This window comes from Phascolarctos cinereus, unplaced genomic scaffold (assembly GCF_003287225.1).
Source record: "Phascolarctos cinereus isolate Bilbo 61053 unplaced genomic scaffold, phaCin_HiC Scaffold_5;HRSCAF=322, whole genome shotgun sequence".
NCBI lineage: Eukaryota > Metazoa > Chordata > Mammalia > Diprotodontia > Phascolarctidae > Phascolarctos > Phascolarctos cinereus.
The window spans coordinates 276,509,029-276,521,586 of NW_027555958.1; the positions used below are offsets into that span (position 1 = coordinate 276,509,029).

Sequence of the window (12,558 nt, forward strand, 5' to 3'; positions counted from 1 at the left end):
ATCATTTCTAAAATAGTACTAATTCCCTGTCAATACAAATGCCAACACAAGAAGCTTTGTATATGTTAAACCAAATTACTGATTGTTATTGTTTTGTGGTCTAGCAGTAAACAACGATACACTGGGCATCTGAGAATGAGATCACATTCTGTGAGTCCAATACACAGATCAGAGGAAGAAAATCTTGCTACACATATTTCTGTAAGATCAGGTTTCATTGTTATTATTTCTTGTCTTTAAGAATTGAGTTTAATTCCCCACTAAATTTTCATTACATGTTCCAAGAACTCTAAAGGGTTGCATAAGACCAGTGTAGTACAGCATAATGTATTTGAAGTCAGAGGACCTGAATTCAAATTTTACCTTTTTCACTTACTATCTTTGTTACCTTGGGCCCAAGTTATCTCAACTGTAAAATGAAGAGGCTGGGCTTCTTAGGTCCCTTTCAGCTCCATATGCATTATCAGTATCAATAAACTGATAGATCTCTGTTCACAGCATTCTATGTGCAGCATTACCCAAATATATATAGTAGTCTTAAAACCAAAAAGAGAGATTAAGTTGAATTAATGCACTAAGGAATATTTTGAGGTAGATTAAGAGCAGGGCTTTTTGTGGAGTGAACTATATGTCACCTGCAAGGATCTAATGAGACAATATTTGTGAAGTTTTTGTAAATCTTATAATTGCTATATAGGTGTCAGTTCTTGTTTTTTGCATCCAGGTATTTAATTTAGTTTAATTCCTTAGAGAATGATACTAACACAACTGGGTTTATAGGTTTGATTTCTATTGGAGTTAATTTTGATTTAAAAAAAGAGCACTGGTCATAATTACATACTACATTCTCTAATTCTGGTTAGCTGTTTTACAAATATACGTTATCGTTTCCAGAAAGGATCAAATGAGGCAGTTCTGGATAGTTTTAGCACACTCCTTCTGGAAAAGCAATTCAAAGCTTATGTCTTATATCATGATGATTTATTTTATAATTACCTTTGTATATGAAGTTCAGTACTTCTCAAATGCTTGTGGTACTTTGGTAATAATTATGTTCACTTGCCTCTAAATGCTAATATATATTTGTTATCTTTAAAAAAACTATAGAGATTTATCATTACTGAAGTTTTCTTTAAGATAATATTGTTAGGGATTTGGGTAGGTATTGGGTTGAGTTAGATAATTATATGGGCTAGATTGGATAACTGTTTTCACTGGTTTAGGAAACTTGGGGAAGAATCTCTGGAAGAATCAATGCTGGTCTTCATCTTTTCTGCAACTTGTAGTCCTAGAGAGTTGCATGGACAAATGTCAAGTTAAGTGGTCAGCAGTCAGTATGTGTCATAGGAAAGACCTGAACCCATTTCTCTCTTGCTCTGAGATTTGTTCTCTGTCAGCTATGCCATGCCACCTCCCTAAAAAAAAGATAATATATTATATCATCAAACACTTATCTCAGCATCTTTTTTGGGGGGAGGTGGAAAAATAACTAGTATTATGATTGTTAGTATTATTATGTAAGCTTACCTGTCTTAAGTTGATGTATACATAAGAAAGTTTTTCCTGAGTTGCACTATATATTAGACCATTTGTGTATATTGCTTTGTCTTTGAGTATCTGATTATCCTCAGTTAACCATAGTTTTTCTTGGGTTAGTAAATATTTGATATGGTAGAGTTTTTATTTATAAAAGAAGTAAAGAACTACCGTAGTGGTTATATTATCATAGAGTTAGGGAGGGAGTTTAGAGGTAATTTAATGTTTTAAAACACATTTTCCCATGTATTCATAATGTCTGAATGAAGATAAATGTCATGATAAATATATTCTTGGATACTAACGCAAAGCTTCCTTTTCAATAAATGTAATGACAGAATCATTTTTCCATAAGCATTGTGTTTTTTTAATTGCTATGGTATACAATTAAACTTTTTGTGAAAGAAATGAAAGAAAAAGTCTGATTAATTTTAATACTAAATTTAAATAATTAGTTATTATGTTATATTATAGTGAAATGTGTTATATTGTAGCCCTAAGTGATAGTAATCTCTATTTATTACTTTTGTCAGAAACATCTTCCTTTAAGGCCAGTATAATTTCACATAAAAAAAGCATAGGACCCATGAAATTGTCTTTGATCTTCATTGCCTTGTGCTAATTTTTTCCTTTGAAATGTTTATATTTCAGAAAGATTACCTCAAAAAACCTTCCATATCTATGGATGACAGTGAACTTGAAGCTCGTCTTAATAGTTGGAACCTTGGGGTAAAAGAAATTTTATGATTTTATTTTATTTATAACTTTATGATTTTAGTTATGGTACAGTAATATGTTGAATAGAATCAGTTTCCAAAGTTACTCATATAGAATAAATATTTACCTAGAATCAGGTGCTTAGCTCTAAAAAGTATAATAGAATACTTAGGAGATTTTGTTGAATACCATACTAGATACTTCCCAGCTGTGGGACCACAGGCAAATTATTTAAAAGTTCATAGACTTAGTTTCTCTATTTGTAGTGGAGAAAACATTTTCTTTTATTACCTATTTTGCAGCATTGTTGTGAGCAAAAGCACTTTGCAATGCTTGAAGTACTGTATGAATATGAGTTATTATTCTTAGTACCAGGTGCTGTTTCAGAAGTAAAAAGTGTGGACATTGCCATTGCCCTCAGGAAGTGTACAGTTTTATTGGAGAGACAGGCACAGATGAAAAATGTAAATAACAATAAAGGTTGGCTATGACTAAATAGCTAAATGATTGATCCTCATGATTGGGTAGTCTAGGAATATAGGAGACAAAGAGATGTTTATGGACTGGAATGATTGGGAAGTAATTCATGCTTTGGCCTTTAGGGATTGGTGGGAAAGATAGTAAAAGCAGGATTTAGAAGTAAAAATTTGGAGGTAAGGATGGACGTGGTCATGTCACATGAAGCATGTCATGCAATATTAATTCATCAAGTAAATTTTTTTTAAGAATTAAAAATTTTTTTATTAATTTATTTCGATTTATCAACAATCACTTCCATATGCTTTTGAGTTTAAAATTTTTCTTCCCCTTCCTCCCTACAACCCTCCCCAATATGGCGCACAATCTCATGTAGGCTATACATTTACATTCCTATTAAATATATTTTCACATTAGTGAAGTTGTAAGTAAAAATTAAAACCATTAGGAGGAACTATTAGAAAGAGGAAACAAAACTCAACAGAAGAGAAAAAAAAATGATAGCAATTCAACTTCCATAGTTCTTTCTTTGAATGTGGATAGCGTTTTTCATTATGAGGCCTCTGGGGATGTCTTAGATTCTTGTATTGCTGAGAAGGGTTAAGTTTATCAATATTACCCATTGCACAAAGTGGCTGTTATTGTGTACAACGTTCTCTTGGTTCTGCTCACTTCACTCGGCATCAGACCACACAAGTCTTTCCAGGTTTTTCTGAAGTCAGCCTGTTCATCATTTCTTATAGCACCATAGTATTCCATTACATTCATATACCACAGCTTGCTCAGCCATTCCCCAATTGATGGGCATCCTCTCAATTTCCAGTTCTTTGCCACTACAAAAAGAGCTGCTATGAATATTTTTGTACATGTGGGTCCTATTCCCATTTGTATGATCTCTTTGGGATATAGCCCTAGAAGTGCTATTGCTGGGTCAAAGGATTATGCACATTTTTATAGCCCTTTGGGCATTGTTCCAAATTGTTCTCCAAAATGGTTGGATCATTTCACAACTCCACCAACAATGCATTAGTGTTCCAATTTTCCCACATGTTCTCCAACATTTATCATTTTCCTGTTTTGTCATGTTGGCCAATCTGATAGGTGTGATGTGCTACCTCAGAGTTGTTTTGATTTGCATTTCTCTAATCAATAATGATTTAGAGCATTTTTTCATATGACTATAGATGGCTTTAATTTCTTCATCTGAGAACTGTTCATATCCTTTGACCATTTATCAATTGGGGACATCAAGTAATTTTTAACTACCTATTGTATGCATAGAACCATGGGGATAAGACTACAGGCCAACTGGCCAAAAAGAGGAAATAGATGAGTTTGGAAACAGATCACAAGCCTGTCCCAGAGGCACAATAGAGTAGAGATGGATGAAATAGAGAGATTCTTGTTTTCCAGACTTCTACTGGAATTCTTCCTTAGCTAAACTCAGAGTAACTAATAACATCTTGAATTGCCTTAATAATAATTTAATCCTTCAAAAAATAAAGGAACCAACAAGAAGATTGATTATTGATATCATTATTGATATTCTTCAGACTGACAGGGAGGATCTGGTTGTTGTTTTAGAAACAATGGGAACCCTAATGCAAGTACTCCGTCTTCCTAGAGTGTGTGGTAGAGAAGTAGAGGAAATTCAGGTGTAATCTGATATGCGACTTTAATTTGGGAAAGCAGATTTCAGAGAGTTCAAGCAGAAAGATAAATGATAGCTCGTGGCCTAAAGTGCTATAGGGGAAGTCAGCCTGAGAGGGATAGGAGGTGCTCAAGAATGAAATTCTGAAGACACAAAGTGAAAAAGGTCCCTTAGATATTTCTTTTGTCTTTGCTTTACTTTCTTAAAGCAAATAAAGCAATAGAAAATCATATTTATTTCCTGAGATAGTTTTTCTTTGTTCTCATTTTGCCATTTTGTGACAGTGGAGCTCTGAAGGAATAGTAGTCTCTTCCTTCCCATTCTAGAATGCAAGCACCTGATCATCACTTAGCTCTTCACATTATTCAACCATTTTTACTTTCTAGGTTTTTCTTCTCTGTTTTGTTTCCATTTGGAAGATTCTACTCAGCTCAGATTTTCTCAGTAGGAATGCTTTGAAATAATCTTTTCTATTCAAGTTCCATTTTTTCTTCTGTAGGATTATATTCAGTTTTGTGGCATATTATTTTTAGTTATGAATCTCTTTCCTTTTGCCTTTTGATATATTGTATTTCAATTCACAATCAAATATTTTTTCCCCCGTATAGCAATTGCTACACATTCTTGTACGATCATTGTTTGTAGTTCTTTGATATTTGATTTTTTTCCCCAGCTGCTTGCCATATTTTTTCTTTGACCTAGAAGTTCTAGATTTTGGCTATCGTACTTCTGGGTTTTCCATTTTGGGACTTCTTTTGGGTAGTGACTGGGATTCTTTCTATTTTCATTTTCTCCTATGTTTCTAATAGTTCTAAAGAGTTTTCTTTTATCATTTCTTAAAATAGGATATCCAGGCTTTTTGTTTGTTTGGTTATGGTTTTAAGGATATACAGTAATTAAATTTTCCTTTCATATCCTGTTTTTCAGATCAGTGTTGTTGTTTGATAGCATCCATATATTCTAATTTTTCAGTCTTTTGACTGTGCTCTAATTTTTTTTTGTATATGGTTTTCCACTTTTTGTTCAAATGTTTTTTTTTCTTTTTTCCCCCAAGTGCTCTAATTTTATTGTTTATGTCACTTCTTCTCTTCTTTTATTTCTTCTTTCAATTGGGATCTTTGTGGCCAATTAATTTTTTTCTAGTTTTCTACTTGTAATTGCAACTGTTGCTAAATTGACTTTTTCTGGTTTTATCTTGGATTTCTTGTAACCCATAGTATTTCTTCAGTGTACTAGGAGCTTTTTTTTCCTATTTATGTTTTTGGTCTTAATTTTTGTGTTGTACCTCTAACTTTATTCCTGATTCTTGGAGGACTTTGCCCCTTGTTTGCAGTTATCTGCCTAGAAATCATGGCTTTGAGCCCCTTCTAGCTAACCTCCTACCTGTCTGTTCTGGCTAGAGACTGGGCTGGCTTCAGGTACAGTTCTAAATGGGATTGTAGAGTTCTTAGTAGTGTTTCTTCTCCTTTATATGATTCTTATTTTGTCTGGCAGTCCATTTCATGAATCTGGAGCTGTTCTGTTGGGGTCTTGGGCTTTGCAGGAACCCTCACATCACTATCTTTACTAGAAGCCTCCTTATAAATGACTGTGCTAGATAAGAATATCTTTTCATTTTTTGGGGGTGGAGCCAAGATGGCAGAGTGAAAGCAGTGACTTGCTTGAGCTCTCCCCCAAACCCCTCCAAATACCTATAAAAAATAGCTCTAAACAAATTCTAAAGCAGCAGAACCCACAAAAAGACAGAATGAAACAAATTTCCAGCCCAAGACAACCTGGATGATTGATCAGAAAGGTATATCACACTGGGCTGGAAGAGGAGCGCAGTGCAGCGTGGGCACGCAGGCCACAGTGAAACTGGAGGAGGCCTTAGAGGACTGAATCATGGGCAGCTGTGGCGGTTTCCAGACTCCTCAATCCAGGAACGCCAAAGACTTAGAAGGTCAGTGGGAAAAGTCTGTTTCTGTGGTGCTGAGAAAGGAACGTGGGGTCTCAGCTCCAGTGAGAGAGCGGCCCTGGGGCGGCAGCTGCCTCGTGAGCTTCCAGCCCACAGACTGAGGGGAAATCCAGTGGCTGATCAGAGAGGAATTGCGGGGATCTCTTTGCCAGTTCTGAGGCAGGACTCTTTCTCTCTCTCTCTCTCTTTTTTTTTTTTGCTTTTTGGTTAGGCATTTGGGGTTAAGTGACTTGCCCAAGGTCACACAGGTAGTACGTATCATGTCTCTAAGGCTGGATTTGAACTCAGGTCCTCCTGACACCAAGGCCAGAGCTCTATCTACTGTGCCATCTAGCTGCCCTTAGGCAGGAATCTCTTGCTTTGCCTGTGCTTGCATCTGGGTCACAGTTCTGGTCAGCAGTCCTGGGGTGAGGAGGAGTGCTGGCATGGTAGAGCTTGTAGTGGCTGTGAAGAGCAAACCCTCCTCACAGTTACAGGACAGAAAGGAGTACTTGTGGTCACTAATAGAACAGAGCCAGGCCAGGAAATGAGTAAACACCTCGCCCCTTATCATAACACCTTGGAAGAACTGAAAATTTACAGGTCCCTACAAGTATCTTTGAAAACAGCTGTACAAACCTCCAAAGCTTGGGACAGGATATTCTCCACATTGGATGCAGACTCTTACCTTAACAAAGAGTTTAAAACTCAAATAATTGGCCAGAATCATGAGCAAGCAGTGCAAAAAGAGTCAGATATATTATCTTACTTTGGTGAAAGAAGATCAAAATATACAACCAGAAGAAGACAACAAATCAAAGCTCCTACATCCAAAGCCTCCAAGAAAAATATGAATCAGTCCCAGGCCTTGGAAGAGAAAGGGATTTTGAGAAGCAAGTAAGGAAGTAGAGGAAAAACTGGGAAGAGAAATGAGAGTGATGCAAGAAAATCATGAAAAACAAGTCAACAGCTTGCTAAAGGAGACCCAAAAAAATACTGAAGAAAATAACACCTTAAAAAATAGCCTAACCCAAATGGCAAAAGAGGTCCAAAAAGCCAATGAGGAGAAAAATGCCCTAAAAAGCAAAATTGGCCAAATGGAAAAGGAAGTCCAAAAGCTTACTGAAGAAAATACTTCCTTAAAAATTAGAATAGAGCAATTGGAAGATAGTGACTTTATGAGAAATCAGACACAGTAAACAAATCCAAAAGAATGAAAAATTAGAAAACAATGTGAAATATCTCATTGGAAAAACAACTGACCTGGAAAATAGATCCAGGAGAGAGAATTTAAAAATTATTGGACTATCTGAAAGCCATGATCAAAAAAGAGCCTAGACATCATCTTTCAAGAAATTATCAAGGAAAACTGCCCTGATATATTAGAACCAGAGGGCAAAATAGAAATTGAAAGAATCCACAGATCTCCTCCTGAAAGAGATCCCCAAAGGAAAACTCCTAGGAATATTATAGCCAAATTCCAGAGTTCCCAGGTCAAGGAGAAAATATTACAAGCTGCCAGAAGGAAAAGTTCAAGTACTGTGGAAACACAATCAGGATAACACAAGATTTAGCAGCTTCTACATTAAAGGACCACAGGCATGGAATATAATATTCTGGAGGGCAAAGGAGATAGGATTACAACCAAGAATCACCTACCCAGCAAAACTGAGTATAATCCTTCAGGGGAAAAAATGTCATTCAGTGAAATAGAGGACTTTCAAGCATTCTTGATGAAAAGACCAGAGCTGAATAGAAAATTTGACTTTCAAATACAGGACTCAAGTGGAACATGAAGAGGTAAACAGGAAAGAGAAATCATAAGAGACTTATTAAGGTTGAACTGTTTACATTCCTGCATGGAAAGATGATATTTATAACTCATGAGACCTTTGTCAGTATTAGGGTAGTTGGAGGAAAAAAATTATATGTATGTATAGATAGATAGAGGGCACAGGGTGAGTTGAAGATTAAGGGGTCATATCTGGAGAATAAAATTAAGGGATGAGAGAGGATTATACTCAGGAGAAGAAGAAAGGGAGAGGTAGAATGGGGTAAATTATCTCACAAAAAAAAACAAAGAAAAGTCTCTTACAGTGGAGGGGAAACAGGGGAAGGTGAGAGGGAATGAGTGAATCTTATTCTCATAGGATTTGGCTTAAGGAGGGAATAACATACACATTCAATTGGGTATGGAAATCTGTCTTACCCTACAGGAAAATAGGGGAGAAGGGACAAGAGAGCAGGGGGATGATAGAGAGGAGGGCAGATTGGGAAAGGGGAGTAATCAGAAGTAAATACTTCTGAGGAGGGACAGGGTCAAAAGAAAGAATAGAAGAAATGGGAGAGCAGGATAGGATTAAGGGAAATAGAGTTAGTTTTTCACAACATGTCTACTATGGAAGTGTTTTGCATAACTGCATATGTATATCCTATATTGAGTTGTTTGCCTTTTCAATGAGGGTGGGTGGGGAGGGAGGAAGAGAGAAAATTTGAAATGTAAAATTTTAAAAACATATGTTTAAAAAAATGTTTTCACATGCTACTGGGAAATAAGAAATACAGTAAATGGGGTACAGAAGTCTATCCTGCCCTACAGGAAAATAGAAGGGGAAGGGGATAAGAGAATGGGGGGAGAGATAGAAGAGAGGACAGACTAGGGAGAAGAGATATGCAGATATTGCTATCTTGGGGTGGGGGGAGGTGGGAGATGGGGTAAAAATTTGGAATTCAAAATCTTGTGGAAGTAAACATTGAAAACTAAAAATAAATTTATATTTAAAAAAAGATTATCTTTTCATGTTTTGGAAACTTCACAATGAACTTCTTTTGTGAAGATGTTGCTTGAAGAGATCTGTTAGGTTTAAATTATATCTTACGTCAAGGTTCATTTTAGTTGTTTACTCTTTCCAGGTCTGTACTTCTTTTTTTTTTTAATTTAATTTATTTTATTTTTAGTTTATGGAATAAAACAAGCATTTCCGTAACATAGTAGAATAAAAAAAGATGATTACACGTGAAACTGCAAATCTGTTATGTACAACTTGCTATTTTTTAAAAATATGTAAAATAATCATGTGTTTCTTTTTTTTCCCTTTTTTTCCCCTCCCTTCTCCCTTGATAGCTACCATTAGACACAAATATGTATATGTTATATGTGAAATCATTCTATACATACTTGTGACTTAGTGACCTAAATTTATCCTTGATTAATCCAATTGTTAGGCCAACATTTAATTAAAATAATTATGAACTAATTACACAAATGAATTTCCTGATGTTTTAGTTTGCTATCTCTGGGATACCATGGATGAATTCTTATGTTGATTAGTAATCCTAATAAGTCTATTATTGATCAATATACTTCAGTTATATATTTTTAAAATATTGTTTGATATTAACTTTTAAAGCAGTGATTCTCAAGCTGAGATCCTTGAACTAATTTTTTAAATATTGTAATGTGAGAAGGCTAAGACTGGTGGGTCATTTTAGCTCTGGATTTTTGAGCTGCAGTAGGCTAAGCTGATAAGGTATCCTCATTAAATCTGGTACCAATATATTTGTTGTTGTTGTTCAGTTGTTTCAGTTATGTCTGTATTTTGTGAGCCCATTTGGGGTTTTCTTGGCAAAGATATTGAAATAGTTTGCCATTTCCTTCTCCAATTCATTTTATAGATAAGGAACTGAGGCAAACAGGGGTAAGTGACTTGCCCAGGGTCACAAAGTTAGTAAATGTGTGAGGCTGGATTTGAACTCAGGAAGATGAGTCTTCCTGACTTCATGCCTGGCATTCTATACGCCATGTCACCTAACTGCCCTGCCAGTATGGTGTGTGTGTGTGTGTGTGTGTGTGTGTGTGTGTGTGTGTGTGTGTATGTGTGTGTGTTGGGGAGCACGGAATTGGGTTGCTTAAGGAGGGCTGAACCAGTTTAGGTTGGAAATGAAGCAGATCAAAGTTCCTATTCCACTCAGTGGTGGGATCGAATCAGTGAATGTCCACTGTAGCTCTACCTTGGGTTGGAAATAGGGAGACTAATTTCAAAAAGTAATCCAAAACATTTTTTTTGAGAACTGTTTTCATATAATTGATTTCATTTGTGGTCTGACATATTTTAAGTATTAAAAAATTGTTCTGAGAAAGTGTTCTTAGGTTTTGCCAAACTACCAAAGATAGCCATAACATATGCATATACAAATTAAGAATCCCTGGCTTATGAAATTGTGGCTCCATTGACCTATTTATGTCCTCTCCTAAGGTATTTATTCCCCTTAAAGTGGTGATATTCTTTAAATGAAGCAATTATCATTTTATATCAACAGCTCATTTTCTAATTTATTTCTATAAGCTCAAATTTCTTCATAGTAGCTTTCCTTTTTTTTTTTTTTTTTGGCTAGGCAATGGGGTTAAGTGATTTGCCCAGGGTCACACAGCTAGTAAGTGTCAAGTGTCTGAGGCCTCATAGTAGTTTTCCTTAAGGAAGGTATACACACATATACACCATGTTATAATTCTATATTACCTTAAGAATTAAGGATCTTAAAGATTTATCAATATATTAGTAGAATGTTAGCTTCTTGAGGGCAGGCCTATGTCTTACTTATCTTTATGTCTTTCTTATTGCCAAGTGCTTGTGTGGGCACTAAATAAAAGTTTATTGTATAAATAAATACTTGAATCATCTAATACCAAATGCTGATAGTTAAATATTATACTGTATTTTCCTAGAGTTTTATTGACGACTTTTGCTTTTCTGCTGTTACAGTTTTATCTGCTTCCATATTTTTGTGTTCCAAATCCTTTAATTTCATTTGAGAGACTTATTATCATGGATTCAACTTTTCTAATATGTTAATTGAATTTTTAAAGTCTGCATTGAAAGGCATAAGTACTAATTTACTTTTATTAACTGATTTCTTCCCTTACAAATCATATTTCTCTTTTGATCCACTCCAGAGTTTCTTATTGTTGTTCCATGCTCTTTAGGGAATTTTTAGGATCGTGTATTGCATTTGGTAATGGTCTAATTTGTTTTGTAGAATTTGTCAAGAGAACTTTATCATCTCTTGAAGATTGTGCATTCATTCTTCCTTCTGGTTTTAGAAATCGTTCTGTTGATATATCTGCTTGTGCTCTGGGGGCTTTTATCGAAGGTTTTTCCTGTTGATATTTTAGGTGTTTCAGTTTTAAATAAAATATGACCAATTACTTTCTTAGTTCTCCTCTTTTGCTGTCCTTCATGTTGAGGTGATGGCAAGATCTCTGCCTAGAATAATATGTGGAAAGATAGAACTGGCCCCAGCTGTATTTCCATTCCCTTTACTACATATTTGGTGTGGCCACACTTAATGGTCCCCTCAAACCAATTCCTCCCTTAGCTCATCTCTTTCTCTTCTTGTTCCAAGGCTGAATCAGTGTATTTTGCTTTTTGCATGACTGGGAGAGTTTGTTTCAGGTTGACTCTGTTTTGCCTATGTGGCTCCTAACCTAGAGCTTCAATGTATAAGGCAACACACTCTCAGAGTTGGCTAACTTTCTCCTCAAGCACCTGGTCAAAGTCATTATTTGATGCTTATTGTAGGATGGTGGTGGTGGTTGGGTAGCTTGAGGAAAGTGTGCCGGCAGAGTCTCTGCAGTAGGAGGAATCTCAATATGGGTCCAAGGCACAAGCTCACAAATTGGCTTGGGTCCTAGCCATTAGGATGAAAGATGGTTGGAAGAGGGGTTCACAGCAAGTACTTTCAGGATGAATGTTCTCCCCAGCTAATTCATAAGTATTTTGCCTTATTTGGAATCTCTTTTTGTCCTCTGGATTCAGCTGTAATCTGATTCGTAATTCTTTTTTTTTTTCTTCCATTGTTAGTATTAAAGAAGTCTGGAGAAAGTGATTCACTACCTTGCTGGTAGTATGAATTAGAGAGCTTTAATGAGTCACTTAATCTTTCTGTGCCTGGATTTCCTATTTGGAAAATCAGGGTATAAGAGTAAATTATCCTTGAGCTTATTTCCTGCTCTAATATTCTATGGCTATTTGATGTTGCATCAAATAATTTGTAGCGTAGTCCTTTGTATTTGGAAAGTGGATGATTTCCCAAAGATCACTGAAGCTTTAGGGCAAGTAATCCATTATATCTGCCTAGGAAACTATAGATTCTTTGTAACTTATATAGAAAATCTGCTTTATTATTTTACTATAGATATAGCCTATGTTTTGATTTTTATTCACTAAGACATTTAGGGAGG

The 12,558-nt window shown here is 35.6% G+C and overlaps 1 protein-coding gene across 1 annotated transcript in view; it reads left to right on the top strand.

The window, feature by feature from the left end:
- The window catches only part of CEP112 (centrosomal protein 112), a 460,933-nt gene that overhangs the window by 37,348 nt on the left and 411,027 nt on the right, over positions 1-12,558 (top strand). The window contains 2 exon segments of the mRNA XM_021000956.2: positions 105-201; positions 2,188-2,265. Coding sequence (XP_020856615.1) covers positions 105-201; positions 2,188-2,265 — 175 coding nt within the window.